This window comes from Oncorhynchus nerka, linkage group LG26, assembly GCF_034236695.1.
Source record: "Oncorhynchus nerka isolate Pitt River linkage group LG26, Oner_Uvic_2.0, whole genome shotgun sequence".
NCBI lineage: Eukaryota > Metazoa > Chordata > Actinopteri > Salmoniformes > Salmonidae > Oncorhynchus > Oncorhynchus nerka.
The window spans coordinates 9749107-9775881 of NC_088421.1; the positions used below are offsets into that span (position 1 = coordinate 9749107).

General features: G+C 43.0%; 3 protein-coding genes across 10 annotated transcripts in view; all 3 read right to left on the reverse strand.

Moving 5' to 3' along the window:
• LOC115110227 (supervillin-like) overlaps positions 1 to 4894 on the reverse strand; it is a 40882-nt gene extending 35988 nt beyond the window's left edge. For 3 of the 8 annotated variants that reach the window (XM_029635695.2, XM_065010056.1, XM_029635694.2), the window contains exon 1: positions 2729 to 4894. The gene's annotated coding sequence lies outside the window, so the exon portion shown is untranslated. The remainder of the gene's footprint in view (positions 1 to 2728) is intronic. The other 5 variants (XM_029635692.2, XM_029635693.2, XM_029635691.2 and 2 more) reach the window with 3 other exon arrangements.
• A 647-nt stretch (positions 4895 to 5541) lies between these two features.
• On the reverse strand, positions 5542 to 12134 carry LOC115110229 (cyclin-dependent kinase 6-like). Its single transcript, XM_029635702.2, has 6 exons — positions 7318 to 12134; positions 6998 to 7130; positions 6630 to 6797; positions 6283 to 6443; positions 6039 to 6171; positions 5542 to 5924 (listed from the first exon to the last, which is right to left on the reverse strand). Exons 1-6 carry the CDS (start codon positions 7548 to 7550, stop codon positions 5847 to 5849), a joined length of 906 nt encoding a protein of 301 aa, XP_029491562.1. The 5' UTR covers positions 7551 to 12134; the 3' UTR covers positions 5542 to 5846.
• Positions 12135 to 12393: 259 nt separating this feature from the next.
• Positions 12394 to 25996, reverse strand: LOC115110230 (all-trans-retinol 13,14-reductase-like). The gene is made up of 11 exons (XM_029635703.2): positions 25650 to 25996; positions 24578 to 24760; positions 23883 to 24124; positions 17782 to 17983; positions 17379 to 17576; positions 17178 to 17297; positions 16325 to 16463; positions 14158 to 14267; positions 13236 to 13405; positions 12888 to 13047; positions 12394 to 12706 (listed from the first exon to the last, which is right to left on the reverse strand). Exons 1-11 carry the CDS (start codon positions 25807 to 25809, stop codon positions 12561 to 12563), a joined length of 1830 nt encoding a protein of 609 aa, XP_029491563.1. The 5' UTR covers positions 25810 to 25996; the 3' UTR covers positions 12394 to 12560.
• Positions 25997 to 26775: the final 779 nt, after the last annotated feature.

Consider the following 26775-nt stretch of genomic DNA (forward strand, 5'->3'; position numbering starts at 1 on the left):
CCTCCAGGCTCTGATCAGGCCCTACACCCAAACAAGGGCACTGCGTTCATCCACCTCTGGCCTGCTAGCCTCCCTACCACTGAGGAAGTACAGTTCCCAGTCAAAACTGTTCGCTGCTCTGGCCCCCCAATGGTGGAACAAACTCCCTCACGACGCCAGGACAGCGGAGTCAATCACCACCTTCCGGAGACACCTGAAACCCCACCTCTTTAAGGAATACCTAGGATAGGATAAAGTAATCCTTCTCACCACCCCCTTAAAAGACCTAGATGCACTATTGTAAAGTGGCTGTTCCACTGGATGTCATAAGGTGAAAGCACCAATTTGTAAGTCGCTCTGGATAAGAGCGTCTGCTAAATGACTTAAATGTAAATGATTGTTTAGTGTTGTGTATTGGCTTTGCTGGCATGCATCACACATTTGAAAGATTTTGCCCCACCAAGATTTACATGATAAAATCACAACTGCCCCTTATCCTATTAGCATATGTTTTTTGTTTAACAGAACTCAAAATGCCCACACAGCAATCTATAATTATTAAAGGATTATTCATAGATAATGTCCATACTAAACCTGTCACGTTCTGACCTTAGTTCTGTTATTATATCTTTGTTTTAGTATGGTCAGGGCGTGAGTTGGGTGGGCAGTCTGTGTTTGTTTTTCTATGTTGGTTTTTGAGTTCGGCCTAGTATGGTTCTCAATCAGAGGCAGCTGTCAATTGTTATCCCTGATTGAGAATCATACTTAGGTAGCCTAGGTTTCACTTTTGGGTTGTGGGTGTTTGGTCCACACGGTACTGTTTTCGGTTTTGTATATTCACGTCATCGTTTGTTGTTTTGTTCCAGTGTTCTATTGTCTTTATTAAAAAAACATTATGGACACTTCCCACGCTCCTCTCAGAAGAGGAGGACGAGAACCCTTACAAAACCTTAGAACTTTCAGTACAAATGCAATGGATTTTTCCCAAAAATGGGGTCTCTGAACTCACATCTTCCCCCATTGAAGTTAAAGGAGTTACATCAGATGATGTCATCGGGTTCAGGAATGGAACAGACTGCGAAGGCCAGATTAAAGAGAGGAATTACACGGGATTAGATCTGTAGCCCCCCACTGGGCAGCAGTGTAATTTAAGGGCAAATGAGCGGTGGCTTCCCATCCACTCTTCCCATTCTAAAGGCGAAGTCTACGCCCCTTCTACGGTGATTGGTGAACAGTATGGATTCTTTAATGAAGTGTTTGTTGTCATTCAATGAGAGACTAATCGTTTTCATGCAACATTTTTTTCACTTGAGAAATACTGCACCAAACATCTTAGTTGGATGTAAAAAGTTCTCCTCGGCAGAAAATGTCAAAATTAATGACCGATTTCTTGAGTTATCTTAGATTACTTCTATTTTGAGGAAGTGTATACTGGCTATGGCGTCTCAAGATGGACAAACAGTACTATTGCCACTTTTTTCTCGCTTTTCAAGTGAATGTCTAAGGGAGTATGCGAGCACACTCGTTCGGTTCGGCTAGCATGCGGAAGGCATAAGGGGTGTTACCTCTCTCTGTACCCATGTTCTGGATAATCACTGGACACAATGGACATGTGATGCAGGTAAATTGGGGATAGATTTAACCAGAGCCTTGTATTTAAAATAAAATGCTCTGGGTTTAAATAGCTTAGAATGCTTCTATCACTGGGGCAGACTTCTGCAGAGCCTATACAAAGACACTAATTGAGTCTAGAAATGATAACAACTGCAGCTTCTAGGACTTGTCTACACTACGGAACATAATGCCTCTAGAGCAGCTGTAGCTCTCCTCCTCCTCCACACTGTAACCCACCCCTCAGCCCCTGGAATGATATGACACATTAACAGTTGTCTACTGTGTGACATCCAAGTGTGAACTATTGGGAAAATTTTGCTCCACCAATGCCAGATGGCATCCAAAAGATCTAGCCTAAATCACATGAATTACAATGTGTATCAGTGATGACATCACTGTTCCTTTCTGTACATATAGTTCAGTCCTAGATGACATGCCAGTCCACTCTAACTTCCACCCTCTACATCAGCCACAACACAGTCAGTAGCTCACCACTTTAAGAAAACACCATGGCAACAAACGTCATTACCACCAAATATTTATCCAAAATAGGATCTCACAGTATAGTATGTAAGAACGCAAACGAAGAACAAAAAAACAAAACACTGACAAAACAAGACATGAGTCATGGCACGAATGAGCAATTTTCCTATGCAAACAAGTCTCAAGTCAAATGTTTGGAAAGATAATGACATTAGGCCGAACAAGTCTCTCCGCAGTTTGATATTACAGATCTGTTAACAGAGTATAATCACTATTTGATACCAAATGCCAACGAAAAAAAAACATGGGGGAAGACCTTCCAATCGGGACACAATTACTTGTCAGTAACTGACGCGTAATGGACACAATTCGAGGGTCTATTTTCCTTGCCACTCGTGCGCACTGAAGAGGTTTTTCTAACTGTGTACGATTACGATTAATAGATCAAATTAGTCTTTAAATGAACTATGTCCTTAAATGTGTCAGTTTATTTGAGTCAAATCAACTGTTGTAATCTAGTTGTGTCAAAGCGCACTAAAACTCACGGTGTCATTTACAATGAACGAAAAGCTAAACAATTCCCATTGTACGTTGGCTTTCAACATGTTTTGTTTTAGAAGCCTACATAAAGGAATTTTGCTAGGGTACTTACATGTACTCGAATCGTAGGGGACCGGCTATGGTCACTAACAACAGCAGGGACTGGGCATTTGTGCGCCGCAGCAACAGAGCGTGAAAGCCCATTTACGGCGAGCGCAGACTGTCCCGGTTAAAAATATAACCCCCTCCCCTTGCCCGGGCGCTGCCACATGCAGGGGACAAGGCTGGGAGAGCTATAGACAGCAACTGACAGAACCAGTACAATGTCAGCACACTGTCAATAGAGCATGGTCTTCTCTATCGTTTAAGCTATGATTGGATGTGTTCATTTTCTTTGCAACAGCATAGGCTACATCTACAATGTCAAGTCTGGCCATTTCATGGATCAAGATACGCTTGAATAAAGATAACTTGAAACCTAAAGACACTTGTATTTATCCAAATATGACTCAGGAATAAAAATCACCCGTTTGAAAGATAACACAAAATACTGTAAGGCAAACTCATTTGAGAAGTACCCTACCACCTCAGTATAAAATACTGACTCCGGTGCCCAAACAGGCACTTTGCCATTTCACTTAAAGGTAGCGAAATGTCGTTGCACAAGCAGTAACGAAAATATTGCAATGAGTGAGATGCAAGACTTCGCTCTCAAACAGTCTAACTAGGGCAGCAGGGTAGCCTAGTGGTTAGAGCGTTGGACTAGTAACCGAAAGGATGCAAATCCCCGAGCTGACAAGGTACAAATCTGTCGTTCTGCCCCTGAACAGGCAGTCATTGAAAATAAGAATTTGTTCTTCACTAATTTACCTAGTTAAATAAAAACTGTAACTGCGCTTGCGCAAAGGTTCGCATCACACGCTTATTACAACGTGGAAGCCACGGGACCAAAACAGTGAAATTTAGCATTGTGCTCCAATGCTCTTCGTTGTTGCGGAAATTGACCCACTATGCTGTTTACTTTGTGCATCCACGTCATATAGTTGACTCTGCCTTTAAATTATCAGAGTACAAGGCCCAGAATATATTGAAAGGAGGGGGGGGGGGGGTCAGATCAGAGAGCTGGGACAGAGGCCCGTGTACAAATTAGGCAACAAGGGAGAGGGCAGGATGCAGCACTGGCAGTCCCACATTTGAAGAGGCCAAAGATACAACTTCTAAAATAACACCAAGTCACAGATAACTACTTAGAATAACCTCTCCCTTAAGTGCAGTATGCCAGAGGAAGTCTGAAGTTTGATTCATACTCTAGCTTGGACCACTTCAGGCCTAGAACAATAAGAATATAAACATTATTGCACTTGACCCTGTGTGGCCATACTAAGGTCAACGGTCATGAAAGGAAAGGATAAATAGCACTGTGGCTGTAACCACATAAGGTCATGGAGGTGTGACAACCTTATAGCCATGTTTCTTGTACAAAATAGTAAAACAGACATTTGGTAACATGATATTGTGAAAATATCTTCATTAAAATTACTTGTAAGATGTGGGTGAAATCAAACCAAGTCCAATAACAGGTGCCGCTCAATTGAATGAATAAAATGAAGACAGTAACACTGTCGAAAGTACTAATAATCAAATGAATTTACATTTGATCAAATAAAACAAGATCACAGAATGTTCTCTGTCCTGAAAAAAATGCCCCTAACATTAAAATTGCACCTCAAAACTGAAAAAAGTGTATGTTATGGCCAATAAAACAGCTGCACAGGTATATGACCTTTCCAAGTATCTAAACAGAAAAGATATATGAAATAAAAAAAGGGCCATTAAGAACCAAAGGTGCAGTTGGAACAATAATAAACAAATAATGCATTCACTTATATGCTCATACAGCAAGGTCATCCACTTGCAGCAACTTCAGATGAATAATATCACTTGTAACAACAATATGCCTCAGTAATAAAGTAAAGCATACACATTCTGAATTATTAACATTTTGTTCTCCTGCAAAATGTTCTAGCAGCTCTTGTTACTGCATTCTTACTTCCTGGTGTCAAATACAGAGTGGAAAACAAATCAAGCAACAATGTATTTGTTTTGTTTTGTTGAAACAATAACAAAGTGGCCACCCCGCCTCTGATTGGTTAAAAGCTGAGGGATGGGCCTGGGGACATGTAACCACTCTCAAATGCAAAGACAGAGCTATGGATGCAAGGACTGACCATCTATAATATGAAAATTATCGGTTTAAACATGTTTTGAGGTTATACAGTGTTTGTTTACATTTACATCGTTCACAAACATTGGAATAAAACAAGCTTATATTTTGGTTTCTGATGGGGTACAACAGTTGAACTAAGCTCATGAGGCATTTATAAGTTATATTCTTCAATAATCAATGGGTATGTATTATTAATGTATAAGTTAAAAAAAATGGATGTAGCAATTAAGGATTCTAGCTATAAACTAATTTGTTGTAGTAAAGCAATATATTTATTGTAATTTAAATTACTGTCAACTTTCCTTTTCCTTCCACTTTGGGGGTTTTCATGCCATATGAACTGCAGTTTCGACATCGCTTGATATGAATGTGTTTTTTCATAATACGAAACTAGTCTTCAGAAACGCATTTCAGATAAAAACCAGTCAAGATTTGGATATTCATGTTGAACAAATTACCTTTAAAAGGGCCGACGCTACATAAATGTTTTGACTTTTAAATTGATGATCTATACCCATTGATTGTTAAAAAACATAACTTATAAATACCTAATTATCTTAGTTCAACTGTCGCACCCCATCGGAGTCCAACAAATAAGCCTGTTTAACTTCATTGTTTGTACATAATGTAATTATAAACAAACACTGTATAGCTTTAAACACAGTTAAATCTATAATTTTGATATCATGGATGGTCAGTCTTTGCATCCTCAGCTCTGTCTATGAATTTGAGATTAGTTCAATTTCGCCACCCCCATCTCTCAACCTTTTACCAAAACAGTGGCATGGTGCCCACTTTATTGCTTAACCTGCAGATTTACCTTCTAAAGAAAATTCACTTTTATTTCCATTCCAAAAAATTCTACATTTCGATATAGGTACATTGGATCTTACGGCATGAGCACCCTCAGTGTTCTATAGGCTAGGTAAAAGGATTCCAAGGGAAATGAACCTCTGTCCCGGCTCTCCTCCATCCTCTCCACATCCTGCCAGGTTATGAGTCCTCAGGCGCACACCAGGAAAGGGTGGGAGAGGGCTCTGGAAGCTGAGATGCGATTGGTCGGGCTGAACTCTAGACATTGCTGCAGGCAGAGAGCAAGTGTGTGCTTTAGAAGTACAATAGAATTCAATGATTCATTTACTTGGAAAATGCCTTGTAACAGAAACATGACTCAAAATGTGTATATTGTACATACAAGGAGTAGGTTGTTCTCCTCCTGGCCCAGGTTGGATAAGAGCTGGGTGCAGGGGTCTCTGGGGCACCAGCTACGGGAGTATGAGATGGGGCTCTCCCTGGGCCAGTCCTCCTCGCTGGGCAAGCCAATCACCCTGTGGGACATGGGGAAGAGCACAGGCACACACCCAACACAAGGCACTGGTAAAACACACAACATACATTATTCAAATCAAAAGTTGGGCACGGTAGAAGAAAAAACTCACTCAAAGATTTTCAGGAGCTGCTGAGCCTCAGTGTATCCACGGAACAACGGTCTCAAAAGGAACAGTTCGGCAAAAATGCAGCCAGCGCTCCACATGTCCACGGAGGACATGTAACCAGAGTGGAGCAGCACCTCGGGGGCCCTGTACCACAGTGTCACCACCTGAAGAGAGAGAGGAAGGAGGGAAAGGAAGGGAGAGGGTGTGAGACGTTGGATAGGATATAGAGGAAAGATACTTTTTACTTTTAAGTATAGCTCCTTTACCTTAGCTAGGCTGGGGGACAATGACACTGTGACAATTGAACAGATTGTGCATTGAAAGGAGGATGTTCTACTCTGTAGACTTACACAGGGTGTAAGGGCGATGTGATAGGTGTAGATGCGTGCCAGCCCAAAGTCAGCGATCTTCACCTCTCCACGGCTACTAACCAGTACATTCTCCGGCTTCAGGTCGCGGTGCACCAGCATGTTGGTGTGCAGGAAGTCCAGCCCCTGCAGCAGCTGCACCATCACATCCTGTACAGACAGGAAGCAGCATGACAGCATTGCTCAAACACTTTCTCTGACTGTGGCTTATTCTGAAAAGATATGAGGACATTTGTTATGAAAAGTTCAAAAGAGAGTACAGTAAAATGTTAATACTAATTCTTAATGGCGTGCTTTGGAATCATTGAGATTTTATTCAGCTGCAGGTATATAAGGGGGAGAATTCACACTTTAATTTTGTCAAGACTCAGTCCAGTGCTGGGGACCGTGGTGAGGAAGGTAGACAGGTCTTGGTCGATGTACTCAAACACCAGCGTCAGGTCCAAACTCCTGTTCTTCAGACCAGCAGATACGTCCAACAACCTTTCAGTAAGATCAGCAATTAAGGTCAATCATTGTGAACCATTTCTGCTAATGAAATGGCATGACACCATGGTATACAATTATAAAACACCATCAAACTAATTTTAATCCTAAAGATAATTATGTATAATTTATAGGCTATGCAAACATTTTCAGATATAATTACATTCCAGAAAAATGTACTTACTTTACAATGTTGGGATGGTTGAAATACCCGATCTTACGCAAGAGCGCCACCTCTCGGATCATGAAAGCAGGAATCCCACTCTCCGTGTGTCCGGGTATGTTCAACTTCTTCACCGCTACGAGTCGCTGTTGATCGCGGACCTCTCTGGCCTTGTACACCTTGCCATATGCGCCTTCGCCTATCTCTGCAAGTATTTCATAATTCTGATGTTCATCGCACCCATTGACCTCCATGACCGGCCGATTTCGTAGTTGGTTGCAACTAGGATGGAATAGACCATGCGTAAATGCCTGTAAACACGCGGTCAAGTAATACACTGCTTCCACAAGCCTAGGCCTTTTACTGGTAACGTTAGCCAGAGGCCTGGGAGGTGAATAAGTAACCGATACTTATTGACCTAGCTAAAGTAACTACTTATGCAAGAGAGAAGTTCATTATTGAACAGTTTAATCCCTCTAGTGGTGCAGAGGCTGTGCTTTTACACGAAACAACGATGTTATGCATTGCCACGACATAGTTAACGTTCGCTAGCTAGCCAGCAGCTAAGTAACCAGCAATCTTCCTCCAGCTCCACCTAGCAACCACTTGCTAGCTAATCAAAAGGGAATCTTAAAGATGCTTTGTGCAATGTGTGGTTAGCTACACTTAGCTAGCTAATATTGAATTCACTGTGATGAACTTACCTTCTCACACCATAAACTGCAGAGATATGATATACATTTTCAAGATGCTTATAAATGATGGGACCACATTCTGGTACGGCCCCTAATTCTCCTCAACTAATCAGATCTCTCACCACCATCCGATAGACATCTTGCAGAAGACCTCTGTGCGCGTGCCATCATGTCTTGCACATTATGAGCGTTTTCTTATTAATATATACACACCACAGTTTAATCATGGGATATTTTATTACTTTTATCATAATAATAACCAATCAATATTCCAGGCCAGGCAGTATCAATAGAATTCTAAGGGATAATAATGACAGAAAGGTTGGGGAAAAAATCTATTCAATCTCTGAGTCCTTCATTATCACAGTTTGTGCTATTGTTACAAAGTCTCCCCATACATTTAGAGTGGAATAATTCATTAATTAATAATTCAACGATCAGCGTGAATATGTTTTTGTATTCAATGTTTAATAATGAGCAATTAACTTTGTACATTTGAAGCAAAGCATGTTGATTCAAAACAATCCAGTCTGTACATTGTAAATGTCTAATGCCTCCGTTTGAACACAATGGTTAGTGTTACAGCGCTTTTAAACCTGGTCCACAATTTTATTGTTTTATGGCTATTTTGCACCAATAGAGAGAGTTACAGTTTCACCCTACATTACTGTATAGGAGCATTTAGCATAGCTGGTTGAAAGACTGTCTGAACACTTAAGACATAAGCCACCGTTGTTCACAGTATATTGAGTTATGACAGATTATTAACATGTGTGGAGCAGTTGTATTGGTACTGGTATCAAAAGTATTGGTAACTTAATTTACTCCACCCAACACTTTTTTTCTCAATATATTAAGAGTGAAAATATGAAATGTGCTAATCACATCTATCTGAACACTTGATTTCTGAAAACATTTTTTTTATTTTTTAAAGCTATCTATCCCTGGGCAATAATTTCCAAATGTCGAAGGGAATGGCAGCTTAGTGGAGTCTGCCACTAACTAGCACAGTCAGTGTAGTCAGCTCAGGTATCCCCATTGAGACCATGTCTGTGCCTCGGTCTAGGTTGGTCAAAACTAAACATGGCGGTGTTTGCCTTAACAATCTCACTGGAATAAAGACCTCCTCCATTCCTGTCATTATTGAAAGAGATTGTGATATTTCACATCTCAAAATAGGGCTACTTAAATGTTAGATCCCTCACCTCCAAGGCAGTTATAGGCAATGAACTAATCACTGATCATAATCTTGATGTGACTGGCCTGACTGAAACATGGCTTGAGCCTGATGAATTTACTGTGTTAAATGAGGCCTCTCCTCCTGGTTACACTAGTGACCATATCCCCCGCGCATCCCGCAAAGGGAGACTGCACTTGTGAAGGTGGTAAATTACCTTTTAAATGGCGTCAGACCTAGGCTCTGCATCTGCTCCTAGACCTTAGTGTTGCTTTTGATAATATCAATCACTACATTCTTTTGGAGAGATTGGAAACACAAATTGGCCTGCACGGACATGTTCTGGTCTGGTTTAGATCTTATCTGTCAGAAAGATATCAGTTTGTCTCTGTAAATTTCAGTGTTCCTCAAGGCTCAGTTTTAGGACCACTATATATTTTAACTCTTGGTGGTATCATTTGGAAACATGTTAACTTTCACTGCTATGCGGACGACACACAGCTGTACATTTCGATGAAACATGCTGAAGCCCCAAAATTGACCTTCCTGGAAGCCTGTGTTTCAGACATAGGAAAGTGAATGGCAGCAAATGTTCTACTTTTAAACAGACAAAACAGAGATGCCAGTTCTAGGTCCCAAGAAACAAAGAGATCTTCTTTTGAATCTGACAATTAATCTTGATGGTTGTACAGTCGTCTGAAATAAAACTGAAGGATCTTTGCGTTACTCTGGACCCTGATCTCGCTTTTGACAAACATATCAAGACTGTTTCAAGGACAGCTTTTTTCCATCTACGTAACATTGCAAAAATCAGAAACTTTGTCCAAAAATAATGCAAAAAAATTTAGCCATGCTTTTGTCACTTCTAGGTTTGACTACTGCAATGCTCTACCTTCCGGCTACCCAGATAAAGAACAAAATAAACTTCAGTTAGTACTAAACACGGTGGCTAGAATCTTGTCTTGACAAAATATTAAAAAATATATCATATTACTCCAGTGCCAGCCTCTCTACAATGGCTTCCTGTTAAGGCTAGGGCTGATTTCAAGGTTTTACTGCAAACCTACAAAGCATTACATTGGCTTGCTCCTACCCATCTTTCTGATTTGGTCCTGCCATACATACCTACACGTACGCTACGGTCACAAGACACAGGCCTCCTTACCATCTCTAGAATTTCTAAGCAAACAGCTGGAGGCAGGGCTTTCTCCTATAGAGCTTCATTTGTATGGAATGGTCTGCCTATCCACGTGAGAGACGCAGACTCAGTCTCGACCTTTTAAGTCTTTATTGAGGACTCATCTCTTCAGTGGGTCATATGATTGAGTGTAGTCTGGCCCAGGAGTGTGAAGGTAAACGGAAAGGCACTGGAGCAACGAACCGCCCTTGCCGTCTCTGCCTGGCCGGTTCCCCGCTCTCCACTGGGATTCTATTCCTCAAACCCTATTACAGGGGCTGAGTCACTGGCTTACTGGTGCTCTTCCATGTCATCCCTAGGAGGGGTGCGTCACTTGAGTGGGTTTAGTCACTAACGTGATATTCCTGTCCGGGTTGGCACCCCACCTCAGGTTCATAGAGTGGGGGAGATGTTCATGGGCTATACTCAGCCTTGTCTCAGGATGGTAAGTTGGTGATTGAAGATATCCCTCTAGTGGTGCAAGGGCTGTGCTTTGGCAAAGTGGGTGGGGTTATATCCTGCCTGTTTGGCCCTGTCCGGGGGTATCGACGGACAGGGCTACAGTGTCTCCAGACCCCTCAGGTCTCAGCCTCCAGTATTTATGCTGCAATAGTTTATGCGTTAGGGGGCTAGGGTCAGTCTTCTATCTGGAGTATTTATCCTGTCTTATCCGGTGTCCTGTGTGTATATCCTCTCTTTCGCTCACTCTCAACACTACCTAGCCTGATGACTCCTTGCTGTCCACCTGGTTGTGCTGCTGCTACAGTTTCAAACTGTTCTGCCTGCGGCTATGGAACCTTGACCTGTTCACTGGACGTGCTACCTTGTCCCAGACCTGTTGTTTTCAACTCTCTAGAGACAGCAGGTGCGGTAGAGATACTCTGAATGATCGGCTATGAAAATCCAACTGACATTTACTCCTGAGGTGTTGACCTGTTGCACCCTCTAAAACCACTGATTATTATCTGACCCTGCTGGTCATCAATGAACATCTTGGCAATGTTCTGTTATAATCTCTTCTGTGAGAATCTCCCATCTTACGTCAGAGACACTAGTCACATGATCCCATTGATAGAGGGCTTAGGAAGGATACTAGAGGGCACCCTGCTGGCCACTTTTGATGTGGAGAGCTTGTACACTAAGATCCCACACACTGGAGGCTTGCAAGCGCTGCAACACTTCCTCCAGCAGAGAGACTCTACCCTTGCACCATCCAATGATTGCATCTTACAACTTACTGAACCGGTATTATCCAATAACTACTTTGTCTTTGAGTTAAGACTTTTTCCTTCAAATTCAGAGTGTAGCCCCCCCCATACTCCTAATATGTTCCCCCTGTTGATGACACTCATTATACATGAAGATTGAACCAAAAGATCACATGTAACAAATATGAAATACAAAACAATGTGAATTTGAATTCAACAATAATGTATGTTGATTCTAATATGTATAATATTCAATTACGTTTCTATATGATAATAGCGTAATATATGTACTATGACATAAACATGTTTGTGCCTTCCTACCCTGAGGAAGGTACAGTGATGCAGAAACGCTGGTAAATATCCATTAAAATTGCTGGGAGTTTATATGCTGTTAGTCAGAACCTCCACACTCTGGGTGTGCGCCAGCTCATGATTTTTTAATAACTCTTCACCAGGCACAGCCAGAAGAGGACTGGCCACCCCTCATAGCATGGTTCCTCGCTAGGTTTCTTCCTAGGTTCCGGCCTTTGTAGGGAGTTTTTCCTAGCCACCGTGCTTCAACACCTGCATTGCTTGCTGTTTGGTGTTTTAGGATGGATTTCTGTACAGCACTGTGACATCAGCTGATGTAAGAAGGGCTTTATAAAATACATTTGATTGAAAGATTCCTTGACTTTCAAATGTGTTTTCCTTTAACAGTGAGAGAGAGCACAGTTCTCTACACTTATTGATAAGAATAGTTACACACTCAAACACACAGTAACCGTCTTGAGGCATCTTTTCACTGTGTTGACTGTAGGACCAGAGATTGAAGCCTGTCGCTGCGCTTGTGTTATTGTAGCTTTGGTGAGTTGGATGGAGTAGAGGTGAAGTTGCCCCTAGATGCTGATCCTGGGTATTTTCCCCCACTAATGTGGATTTGGGGAGAGGAAGTTGATCCTAGATCTGTACTTAAGGGAAACTTCACCCGGAGCAACAACGGGTTGAGGGAGGTGGTCAGTAGCGTGCTACTTCAACTTCTTAGTGTCGACACGTTTGGTCTTCTTAGCCAGAGTGATGGCATCCAGGTGCAGGTTACGGTTGAGGATGACAGAACCACAGGTCAGAGCCCCAGCCAGTGCACCAGCAAAGCCACACACAAACACATCCTGACCTGTACACAGAATACAAACATCAACGCGCAGTAGAAACCAGAGCCGATAGACCTTTAACACTGAAGTCAAACGTATGACTTATCCAAATGCTAAGCCATTAGTTAGCCTATCGAAAACAGACATATAGCTAGCTTCTCTATGATATATCCTTGGACCCTATCAGCCATATAAGTATCTGACCTGTGAGGTAGAGGTTCTTCAGGGGTGTCTGGGGCCTCACGGTGGCATTGCACTCAGCGCTGAAACGAGCTGTGCCATGGTCTGCTCCATAGATCTCCCCTTTTGGGGCTCCAATGTAGTGTGTGTTTGTTATGGGTGTTCCAGCCTCGATGAACTCAACCTAAAGACAGACCGAGAGAGTCAAGGGAGACGCATGTTTCCAGCGAGCTATTAAGTTACGCCCATTTGTCAAAATTGAAAGGAAGGGTGTCTATGTTACAACCTACTAGTGCATCCTCCATTGAGATGTTAGGCTTCCTGGAAAAAACATTCTAGCAGAGTTTAGTACAAATGGGCTAAATGCTCTACCTTGTCCCTGGTAATCTTGGGGAAGACGCTCATCACCACCTCCAGAATCGAGTCACAGAATATCTGCTTCAGCTCCTTGTAATCAGTCCCTCTGTTGGTCACCTTGTCATCCTTCCACTCCTCAAACCACTCATAGTTAGCAAAGCTCACCAGACTCAGGGTGGACTTGCCTGTGGAGAATGGGAAACGAAAAGGGGTCATAGTTAGCAAAGCTCACCAGACTCAGGGTGGACTTGCCTGTGGAGAATGGGAAACGAAAAAGGGTCGAAACATGTCTGTTCTGCCTTCATTCTGATGGCATCAGATATAGTTAGTTGTGTGCACTTCCAAGAATCGATATTACAAAATGATTTGGTATGGTGTAGATCAGAGAGCAGCAGGCTGGGGTTAGGAACACATTGCAACACTAATGCATTAACATTGGACAGTCAATAGAATGGAACTAATCAACTTAAGACTTTGAAAAGACTCTGAAAAGGCATTTGATAGCCTGGACAGAGCAACCATCTGGTACCTAATAGAAACAACAGGATTCTGTAGTTATAGTGTCTTTAGTATTTTGTTCCAACTGTTGGCTTGTCTGTGTTTCCATTCATAAAACATTTCACAAGAAAAGAAAAAAAGACAGTTTCACATCAGGAATAAAACTAGAACAAACATCTAACACGGCAACCCTCAGGGGAAAGGGTCAACCTAGAAACACCTGGAGGAGAGGTGTCCAGGCGAGAGCAGCCTCAACTGGCACAACCTGGAAAAACTTGCCTCCGAACCGAGTAAGATGTAGGACAGTAGTCAATGGATTATACTCCTTATTAGGAGCCAAATGTTTAAATAAGTAGTCAGTCAGTGGATGATTCATTTCCAAGGATAAAATAATTTATTATGGTGAATATCAGTGCAAACACCAGTCTCGTTTCTGTACCTGGTGATCGTTCCTCCCAGGTGGGATCTTTGGCTGATGGAGAGGCAACAAAGAGGATGGGAACACTTTTCGCTGACTCCTCCCTGTTACCCTTCAGATAGGTCTCAACCCTGTAACATCCAGATAAATGGGTATAGTAAGATACTGTAGGCTCTTTAAAACTACAGGAAAGAACACGTCACCCTTCTCAGACTCCGATGCACATATACAGTGCATTTGGAAAGTATTCAGATCACTTCTTCCACATTTTGGTACGTTACAGCAGTATTCTAAATTGTATTCAATTGTTTTTTCCCCTCATCAATCTACACACAATACCCCATAATGACAAAGCAAAAATGTTATTTTTGTTATGTTTGCAAATGTATTCATATAAAATATTACCTTAACATAGTATTCAGATCCATTAAATCAGTACTTTGTGGAAGCACCTTTGGGTATGACACTACAAGCTTGGCACACCTGTATATGGAGAGTTTCTCCTATTCTCTGTAGATCCTCTCAAGCTCAGTCAGGTTGGATGGGGAGCGTCGCTTCACAGCTATTTTCAGGTCTCTCCAGAAATGTTTGATCGGGTTAGACTCTGGCTGGGCTACTCAAGGACATTCAGAGACTTGTCCCAAAGCCACGTCGTCTTGCGTCGTCTTGGCTGTGCACTTAGGGTAGTTGTCCTGTTGTAAGGGGAACCGTCGCCTCAGTCTGAGGTCCTGAGCAGGTTTTTAATCAAGGACCTCTTTGTACTTTGCTCTGTTCATCTTTCCCTCGATCCAGACTAGTCTTCCAGTCCCTGCCGCTGAATAACGTCCCCACAGCATGATGCTGCCACCACTATGCTTCACCGTAGGGACGGTATTGGCCAGGTGACGAGCGTTGCCTGGTGTCCTCCAGATGTGACGCTTGGCATTCAGGCCAAAGAGTTCAATCTTGGTTTAATCAGACCAGAGAATCTTGTTTCTCATGGTCAGAGTCCTTTAGGAACCTTTTGGCCAACTCCAAGCGGGCTGTCATGTGCCTTTTACTGAGGAGTGGTTTCCGTCTGGCCACTCTAAAAAAACGGATTGATGGAGTGCTGCAGAGATGATTGTGTTTCTGGAAGGTTCTCCAAACTCCACAGATGAACTCTAGAGCTCTGTCAGAGTGACCATCAGGTTTTTGGTCACCTCCCTGACCAATGCCGCCCCCGGATTGGCCAGGGAGCCAACTCAACGAAGAGTCTTGGTGGTTCCAAACTTCTTCCATTTAAGAGTGATGGAGGCCACTGTTCTTGGGGACCTTCAATACTGCAGACATTTTTTGGTACCCTTCCCCAGAAGTGTGCCTCGACACCATAATACTGTCTTGGAGCTCTACGGACAATATCTTCGATCTCATGGCTTGGTTTTTGCTCTGACATGCACTGTCAACTGTGGGACCTTATATAGACAGGTGTGTGCCTTTCCAAATCACGTCCAATCAATTGAATTTACCACAGGTGGACTCCAATCAACTTGTAGAAACATCACAAGGATGATCAATGGAAACAGGATGCACCTGAGCTCAATTTCGAGTCTCATAGCAAAGGGACTGAATACTTATGTAAAATAAGGCATTGTATTTTCTATACTTTTGCAAAAAATTCTAAAACCTTTCTTCGCTTCATCATTATGGGGTATAGTGTGTAGATTGAGGATTTCTCTTTTTTACTTTTTAGAGTAAGGCTGTAACAACAAAATGTGGAAGAAGTGAAGGGGTCTGAATAATTTCCGTATGCACTGTAGACCGTGCTTGTTAAACAGTGTGATTATCTATTGAGGTTCCAACATGTGAAATTAGTGTAGTGGCGAGTGTGAACTGATACTATTTTGACAACACCACATTTTAGTTTATACCAAACAGATTACTGTAACAGCACAATCTTTGATGCACAGTAAAGGTAGTGAAATACAGAATGTGACTACATAGACTCACTATCACAGTCTCATGTACCATAGGTTATGTAATGTCACTTCTCTCTCTCGAAGTCCACACCACGATACCTTACACAATATTTGCCTATGCAACACATCAGATATATGTTAATAAGGACAAATAAGGTGTAAATTCAAATAAAATCGACAAGTCATTAGACAGTGGGGCCTACGGGGACACACCAAACATTTAGGGTTAAACAAAGAGAGGAAGGACCTACAGTTCATCCATGTTGTGCTCTGTGAAGATCCAGTAGTTATCTGCTTTGAGGCCCAGGTCCTCCTTGGTTCCAGTCAGGCCCAGGAAGATGCTCAGACCTCCCGCCCCGTTTTTCATCATACCAAGCTGCTTCTGGATGGCTGAAGGGCATCACACGATCATACAACATTCATGATTAGTAGGGATGTGCATCTTTCCCTTTCAAGAAGATTCTATATGTATCAAGATAAAATGGGCTCCGACACACTAAGTTTTAGTTTGAAATTATTTGGTTTGATTAGAGGAACAAATCGATGCGGTTCGATGCACTAACATTTATTGCATAAACACATTCATTTTCAATTCAAATCTGCAGCTGATGGAGCTGTGTGTGTGTAAGTGATGTATAGATCTATGGTGTATGATTAGTAATAGGCCTTCTGCTCATTGGTCAAAGCAATGGACAGAATGCAGTTTAACTAGGCTACTGACATTGCCTGGGGTTGTTAAATATGACTTGAAGATCAATGACTGTCAACATAATTCCACGCTTAGTTTGACACTGAAGTAGAGGAAACAAGTGTCACAAAATATATTTTCAGAAGGTAGAAAGAAAGTAATTTGAGCCCCAAAAAATTCCTGTACCTGCAATTTGTAACATTTGAATCGATTCTCTGACCGATGCATGCTACATTTGGATCGGGCTGGGGTCTCGATGCACAGATATCTTTTGAACCGGGGACCGATGCCCAGTGGTGAACTGTTACATCATTAATGATTAGGCATCACAAGAAACATTATCTACACAAGTGTCAACTAACAATTCAGTCTTAAACGCAGACATCTTGAACATACACCTTAATACCCTCACCCACCTGGCATGTCCTGGAGTTCCTTAGGCAGCAGCTGCTGATAGGTGTTGAAGATGCCGGCGTTGGAGATGACCATTGGAGCATGCACATGGATCTCCTCCTGACCCTTCATCACGCTCACACCTGAAATCATGGGAAAAAGAGGTGGTCAAATCTGACCATCTGTGTGATCAATCAATTAATCTTTCAACCAGTCCTATTCACCAATAGCCTCCTTGTTGTCGTTGAACAGGATGCGGTTGACTCGGGCGCGGACGAGTACGGCCCCCCCGGCTTTCTCAACGATAGGGATCATGTGATAGGCGATCTCACTGGCTCCTCCTATTGGGTACCAGGCACCAGTCAGGTAGTGGCAGACCATCAGGCTGTGCATGGAGAAGCTGGCTTCCTTGGGCATGTTACCTGCAGTTACACAACAAAATGGAGTCCTAGAAAAACCAAACACTCTACAAAATTGATGCAATTAATTTGTTCCACGTGGAGAGAATGTGTGTCCACCAAAACGGCACAAATTAGTGAACCACATAGGGAATAGGGACACAGTCTATCATTTGAGATGACTGTGGTTATGCTCTCCACTATCAGGAACTACAGCAGCCTACCCTACCGTAAGTGCCAAAAATGTAGCTGAAGATGACCCTGAGGTCATTGTTCTTAGTCAGCTCGTTGACCACCTCTGTCACGCTGCGAGACGCCATGCGGAAGAAGAATGACAGACGATTGGCCAGGCCTGTGTACACCAGGAACTTGGCCAGGGGGACAGGAATGAGCTTCAGCAGACCCAGGAACCAAATGTTGTGTCCTGCTTTCTGTAGATGGAATACATACAGTACCAGTCAAAAGTTTGGACACACCTACTCATTCAAGGGGTTTTCTGTATTTTGACTATTTTCTACATTGTAGAATAGTGACGACATCAAAACTATGAAAACACACATGGAATCATGTAGTAAGCAAAAAAAGTATTAAACAAATCAAATGATATGTCCCATGCACCAAATACAGCCTTCACCTTACAGTGAAATGCTTACTTACAAGCCATTAACCAACAATGCATACAGGAGGTACCGGTACAGAGTTAATGTGCGGGCACCGGTGTCGAGGTAATATGTATGTAGGTAGAGTTAAAGTGATTATGCATAGATAATAAAAAGAGTAGCAGCAGCGTTCTGGGGGGGGGGGGGGCAATGCAAATACTCTGAGAAGCCATTTGATTAGATGTTCAGGAGTCTTATAGCTTGGGGTTAGAAGCTGTTTAGGATCCTTTTGGACCTAGACCTGGCACTCCAGTACCGCTTGCCATGCGGTAGCAGAGAGAAAAGTCTGACTGGGGTGGGTGGAGTCTTTGACCATTTTTATGGCCTTCCTCTGACACGCGTAGTATAAAGGTCCTGGATGGCAGAAAGCTTGGCCCCAGTGATGTACTGGGCTGTACGCACTACCCTCTGTAGTGCCTTGCGGTCAGATGCCGAGCAGTTGCCATACCAGGCAGTGATGCAACCAGTCAGGATGCTCTCGATGGTGCAACTGTAGAACTTTGAGGATCTGAGGACCCATGCCAAATCTTCTCAGTCTCCTGAGGGGGGAATAGGTTTTGTCCTGCACTTTTCACAACCGTCTTGGTGTGCTTGAACAATGTTATTTTGTTGGTGATGTGGACGCCAAGGAACTTGAAGCTCCCAATCTGCTCAACTACAGCCCGGTCGATAAGAATGGGGCCGTGCTCGGTCCTCCTTTTCCTGTAGTCCACAATCATCTCCTTTGTCTTGATCACGTTGAGGGAGAGGTTGTTGTCCTTGCACCACATGGTCAGGTCTCGGACCTCCCTCCTATAGGCTGTCTCGTCGATGTCAGTGATCAGGCCTACCACTGTTGCATCATCAGCAAACTTAATGATGGTGATGGAGTCGTACCTGGCCATGCATTCTTGAGTGAACAGGGAGTACAGGAGGGGACTGAACACACACCCCTGAGGGGCCCCCGTGTTGAGGATCAGCATGGCGGATGTGTTGTTACCTACCCTTACCACCTGGGGGCAGCCCGTCAGGAAGCCCAGGATCCAGTTGCAGAAGGGGGTGTTTCGTCCCAGTGTCCTTAGCTTAGTGATGCGCTTTGAGGGGACTATGGTGTTGAACGCTGATCTGTTGTCAATGAATAGCATTCTCACGTAGGTGTTCCTTCCAGGTGAGAAAGGGCAGTGTAGAGTGCAATAGAGATTGCATCTGTGGATCTGTTGGTGCGGTATGCAAATTGGAGTGGGTCTAGGGCAGTGGTTCTTAACCTGGGTTCGATCGAGTCAGTCTCAGGGGTTCGGCGGAGGTCAAGACACACATCCGACTCATATGATTCGTGATGACACGCCCTGCTTGGCCATCATTGGCTGCAGGTGATCACGCTACAACGCTTGGCCTATCTGTGCTGCAGGGAATTTGGCGTGCCCAGTAGTCTACTTGTGACTGTCGTTATGGTATGTCTTGTGATTTCTTTCTTAATATTTGAATCCCTTCATACTTACTATGTCGAGCAAAAAATGAGTGGTCAGACGAATATGTACAATATGGATTCACATGTATAACGGAACGTGATGGGAGTCAGCGTCCTAACTGCATGATTTGCAATGCCAAGTTGAGTAATTCTAGTCTAGCACCGGCAAAACTAAGAACACTTCCTTAATTAAGCTGCATGGAGATGGAAAATACAAGAACACAACGCTCGCTGAATTCAAGGTGAAGAGAGCCAGATTCGATGAAAAGGCTACTCTGCCTGTTCTCGGCTTTGTACCCATCAACAAACTGATCCTCACAGCATCGTACGAAGTTGCTTACCTGATCGCAAAGCAGGGCCAACCACACACCATTGGTGAAACACTCATAAAACCAGCTGTGTTGAAAATGGCGAATATCATGCTGTGAAAAGAGGCTGAAGTTATGTTATCCCAAATTCCTCTTTCAAATGACACTATCAGCGACAGAATAGAGGACATGAGCAAAGACATCTTGGCTCAAGTAGTTGCAGATCTGATTTCAAGCCCGGCAAAATTCTGCCTTCAACTCGAGGAGACCACAGACGTTTCCAATCTAAGCCCGCTTGCTGTATTCGTGCGCTATGTGAAAGACGACGTGATAAAGGAAGATTTTTTATTTTGTAAGCCTCTTACAACAACAACTAAGGCAGCCGATGTGAAGAAACTTGTGGATGACTTCTCCAAAGACAATCTTTCGTGGGATATGGTTTCTGCAGTTTGTTCGGACGGAGCTCCAGTCATGCTGGGAAGAAAGTCTGGTTTTGGTGCGCTAGTGAAAGCCGATGCACCACACATCATTGTTACGCATTGTATTCAGCACAGGCATGCGTTGGCAACAAAAACCTTGCCTCCAAAACTGGCAGAAGTATTAAATATTGTAGTGGAATGTGTGAACTATGTGCCAACTAGTGCTCTGAGGCACCGCATCTTCAGTGAGCTGTGTAAAGAAATGGGCTCTGAATTCGAGGTACTTCTGTACCATTCTAACGTTCGGTGGGTCCCGGGGACAGGTGCTGAGTCGTGTTTTTGCCGTGCATGTGGAATTAGCCCTGTTTTTGCAAAATCACCAACATTGTCATGCAGATTGCTTCAAAAATGAGTTCATTCTCATTTTAGCGTACATGGCTGATATCTTCGCAGCTCTCAATCATCTCAATCAAAAGATGCAGGGCGGTGGAGTCAACATCATCGAAGCGGAGGAAAACCTGAAGGCTTTTCAAAAAAAGCTACCGTATCTGGAATCGGAGACATTTCTGTACCCGCGGAACTGAAGCAAGCAATTGCCACGCACTTAGATGAGCTTGTCTCTCGACGGATACTTCCCTACAAGAGAGTCATATCCAGCATGGGTGAGACAGCCGTTCACGTTTTGTGTTGAGACAACAGATGTCAATGATGAATACCTCGATGAAATCATTGAAATTCGGCAGAGCCAGGTTCAACAGGAACTCTTCAGAACACTTTCAACATTTTGGTGTCAACAAATGGTAACGTACCCTGTTATTACGAAGAAAGCTCTCGAGATTTTCATACCGTTTGTTACAACATATCTTTGCGAGCAATCCTTTGAGGATGCTGGACATAAAAACGAAGAAAAGGAACAGACTTTGTTGCGAAAATGACATGAGAGTGGCACTTGCCAAGGTGAAGCCGCGCATTTCTGAACTGGTCTCAAAGGCAACAGCAGAAGTCACACTGATTTGCAGTAAATATTCATTATTATGTTTTTGTTTTGTGTGAAAATCATGTTTTGATGATTTTGTTCTTTGAACACAGTGATGTTGACGCACAGTTCATTTTGTGCCCCAGTAAAATATATACCTATGTTTTGAATTTGAAAAAATCATAATTTATTTTTCCAATTAAGGGTTCGGTGAATGCGCATATGAAACTGGTGGGGTTCAGTACCTCCAACAAGGTTAAGAACCACTGGTCTAGGGTTTCTGGGATAATGGTGTTGATGTGAGCTATGACCAGCCTTTCAAAGTATTTCATGGCTACAGACGTGAGTGCTACGGGTCAGTAGTCATTTACGCAGGTTACCTTAGTGTTCTTGAATACAAGGACTATGGTGGTCTGCTTGAAACATGTAGGTATTACAGACAGAGAGGGAGAGGTTGAAAATGTCAGTGAAGACACTTTTGCCTGTTGGTCAGCGCATGCTCAGAGTAGACGTCCTTGTAATCCGTCTGGCGCTGTGGCCTTGTGAATGTTGACCTGTTTAAAGGTCTTACATCGGCTACAGAGAGTGGTCACACAGTTGTCTGGAACAGCTGATGCTCTCAAGCATGTTTCAGTGTTACTTTCCTTGAAGTGAGCACACAAGTTATTTAGTTAACCTGGTAGGCTCATATCACTGGGTATATGTAGTCTGTAATAGTTTGCAGGCCCTGCCACATCCGCCGGTGTTGTACGAGTCGATCTTAGTCCTGTATTGACGCTTTGCCCGTTTGATGGTTTGTCGGAGGGCATAGCGTGATTCCTTATAAGCTTCCGGGTTATAGTCCCGCTCCTTGAAAGAGGCAGCTCTACCCTTTAGTTCAGTCCGGATGTTGCCTGTAATCCAAGGCTTCTGGTTAGGGTATGTATGTACAGTCACTGTGTGGACGACGTCCTCGATGCACTTATTGAAAGCCAGTGACTGATGTGGTGTACTCAATACCATCGGAAGAATTCCGGAATATATTCCAGTCTGTGCTAGCAAAACAGTCCTGTAGTTTAGCATCTGCTTCATCTGACCACTTTTTAAATAGACGAGTCACTGGTGCTTCCTGCTTTAATTATTGCTTGTAAGCAGGAATCAGGAGGATAGAATTATTGTCAGATTTGCCAAATGGATGGCGAGGGAGAGCTTTGTACGCAAAGCGAGGGAGAGCTTTGTACGCTTTGTCGGTGTGTGGAGTAAAGGTGGTCTAGAATTTGTTTCCCTCTGGTTGCACATTTAACATGCTTATAGAAATGAGGTAAAACTGATTTCAGTTTCCCTGCATTAAAGTCCTCGCCCCCTAGGAGCTCCGCTGCTGGGTGAGTGTTTTCCTGTTTGCTTAGTGGTATACAGCTCATTGAGTGCGGTTTTAGTGCCAGCATCGGTCTGTGGTGGTATGTAGACAGCTACAAAAAGATGCAGATGAACACTCTAGGTAGATAGTATAGTCTACAGCTTATCATGGGATACTCTACCTCAGGCGAGCAAAACCTTGAAACTTCCTTAAGATATCGTGCACCAGCTGTTGTTCACATAAATACGTAGGCCCCGGCTCTTACCAGAGGCTGCTGTTCTGTCCTGCCGATAGAGTGTATAACCTGCCAGCTGTATGTTCTTAATGTCGTCGTTCAGCCCGTTGGTAGGATAACCGTGCTTTCAGTTCGTCCCATTAATTTTCTAGCGATTGAATGTTAGCTAGCAGGATGGAAGGCAAGGGCAGATTAGCCACTCGCCCCCTGATGCTCACAAGGCACCCTGATCTCTTAATGCGAAGTCTGCTTCCTTCTTCAGCAAATAACGGGGATCTGGGCCTGGTGTCTGTATTATATACCTCCCATCTGACTCATTGAAAAACTCTTCATCCAGTTTGAGGTGAGCAATCGCAGTTCTGAAGCTCTTTTCGGGGATAAGAGACGGTAGCAGCAACATTATGTACAAAACAAGTTACGAACAACGAAAAAAATATATTACAAAATAGCATGGTTGGTTAAGAGCCGATAAGACAGCAGCCTTCACCTCCCGGCACCATCAACCAAATATATTTTATGTTTGAGATTCTTCAAAGTAGCCACCCTTTGCCATAATGACAGCTTTGCACACTCTTGACTCCACAACCCTTGCCCTCAACACAGATGACAAACAGACCAGTCCCCAGATGGTAGCTCCTCTTCGCCAAAGTGCAATCTCACAATTCCTTGCATTTGGCATAGAGTCCAACTTATCCCTGAATTAAGTAGGGAAAAGGTTCTGAGCTCAGATAACAGCACAAGGCAGTTAGCATAAACCAGCATACACCACAATTTCCAATAACAGCAGCAACATTAGCACAAGCATAGCAGTCTATTCATCTTGCAAAGCTGATTACTTAATTGACCTTAAACATCAAAATAAACAATCACCATTACTGTTCCATTCAACCACTTGTCATCAATAACTTCATACCGTAGACATCGGTTGACATCATGTCACAGCACCATACCTTGACCAGCCTCATGTACTCATCGATGGCCGCCTCCTCCCCAGGAAATAACTTCTTCAGCTCGTCAGGGAAACGGTTCCTGCCACTGTAGATGGGGTAGGTGCGCCTGTTTCCAGGAGGGCCCAACACCACCTGGTCAAAGGGGTTGTCCAGTGGCTCCCACTGCAGCTGACCATTGGTCAGCTGGTCAAGCATGCAGCGGAAGGGCTTATGTTCCAACAGGTCCCCGATGTAGTGGATACCTGAGGTGGAGGCATGATTGATAGATGTATTTGATTATTAGATAGTCTTATATATTTAGGATGTCTAGCTCACATCACATGGGCTTATAAGACACAGTATTATTGATACATAAGTTTGCATTTACAGTGTTTCACACTTGGACACAAACTCACAATTGTTCAGTTGTTGAGACAAAACCAGGCTAGGGTCAGCCCAGGACATGTGGTCAGGACATGCGTTACATTTTTTTAGGAACTTATTCTGGGTCTCAACTAGACCAAATAGACTTGGTTCGTCGCCACTACCACTTCTGAGTAAAGGAAGGTATCTACCACATTTAGTAAGGAAAGGTAAACTGATAAGAGCCTTCTAGGTAAGGGAAGGTAAACTGATAAGAGCCTTCTAGGTAAGGGAAGGTAAACTGATAAGAGCCTTCTAGGTAAGGGAAGGTAAACTGATAAGAGCCTTCTCACCCACGTCAAACTCAAAGCCTTTCTCTGTGAAGGTGTGGCAGCAGCCTCCAGCCCGATCATGTTGCTCCAGAACCAGGACCCGCTTTCCAACCTTAGCCAGCAGCACCGCCACCCCAAGACCACCAATACCACTGCCAATGACAATGGCATCTAGTTTCTCAGGTACTTTACTGGCCAAGAAACCTGGTAAGGAAGAGTAATAAAAACATACAATTAACACAGATATTGTCAGTTAAATCTTCTTGCATGAAACAAATAACGATGTGTTCCAGCAACATTATCCCACGGACTGTGCAAAGACAGCCTAGAACCACGTTTCCATCTAACCATTTCATGCTGATGAATTACCTGACCCATGAAAAAAAAAGTTACGACCGCATTTTCATGGAAACATTCAAATGCAGTACAATTATAAAGGCATAAATGCAAATATCATTTGTTCGTTCGACATGTTGGGATCTTTGTGTCGGTAAAATGAATTATGCGATAAATTAATTATGTGCACTACGTAATTACACACAGCGTTTTATCCGCAAAAAAAGTCTGATGGAAACACATGTCTGGTGGTTTTATGCAGATTTTTGAATATTCGAATGAAAGTCTGTCACAAATTGGATGAAAACCTAGCTGGTGGTACTGAAACAGGTGTTTGTGTAGCAGCTATAAACATGACATAGTGCGGAGTGGATTTCGTTTCAAGAATGAGTTTAGTCACGAGTGCAGTACAGCAGCTTTGGCCAGCTTGTGACCCAGTGCCGTCGGTGACAATTAGTGTAGTCATAAGATATTGTAGAACCATTGACATGGTTTAACAGACGTGATTTAACAGACGAAATATTTGCCTGACCTGCTTTCCTACTTCAAATGAATGCTAATATTTTTGCGATACATGTGAACTACAAAGCCATTTAATGATGCAAGAAGATATAACTTTCGAAACACACACACAGGACAAGGGTGACTGCCCAAAAAATATGTACAGAATGTAAATCTATTTGCGCACATATTCCTAGGAAACTATATTTCGTGCATGCATTGGTGATCGGTCAAGCCTTGTGTCCACGAGACTCACCCTGCTTCAGAACTTTGTTTTTCTCCTTCTTTTGGGTGACCAGTGGTTTAAGCGGCTCACGAGTGTCGATATCGAAAGGATTTGGTCCGGATGTACGGAACACATATTTGCATAGTAATGCAGCTAGAGCAGCACAAATGATTGCTACAATGATCCACATTTTACGAATTTTAATCGGGGCACCTTCTCACTTTTCGAAGTGGACACACACTTCCGCGTGCGAACAAGTGGTTCAGAGCCACTTGGAACCCTTCCACGCATGACAGACAGCACATGTGTTTATGGTCGTATCTCCGTCGTTTTCAGCCAAAGAACACCAGGATGACTAAATGGTGTAAAAACGACGCCCACAGCTGATTCGCCCAGACGGTATAATGAGGATTCTATTAAAGTGACCCGGGCTCAACGCGCGAAGTTTCCACCGGGTGAAAAGCGAGCTGCCTCCCAGGCATTAGCCGGCTGCACGTAAAACTCAGTTTTAGTCGAATTAACGTCAGATTTGACTTTTCGCAGCAGGTTAGGAGAATTCACGTAGCAGGTTATGATGATTAGGTTGAGGTTAGGAAAATAGTTATATACTGAACAAAAATATAAACACAACAATTTCAAAGATTTTACTGCGTTACAGTTCATATAGGGAAATTAGTCCATTTAAATAAATTCATTAGACCCTAATCTACGGATTTCACATGACAGGCCCCCACAAAAGGGCTTTATTACAGACACAAATACTCCTGTTTCATCAGTTGTCCAGGTGGCTGGTCTCAGACGACCCCACAGGTGAAGAAGCCAGATGTTCACTAACAGGGATGTAAAACAAATTTGTTTAGCTTTTTGTGCATATGAAAAAATTCAGCTCATGAAACCAACACTTTACATGTTGTGTTTATATTTCTGTTCAATATAAATAGTCTCAAAAGAAAAGTGACGTAGGTCAGCACGTGGAGTAATGAGTAGGATTCTGTTTTCAATTGCAAAAGTGTTTGCTTTTGACAACGTATCTGCCTTCCACATAAAACTAGTTTGAAAATGTGAACATATAACATATGGAAAAGAGATGTTTCTGAATGATGGATCATGCTGCCTTATTGACGACATAAGGGAGTGGCGCAGATTGTTGGGCACT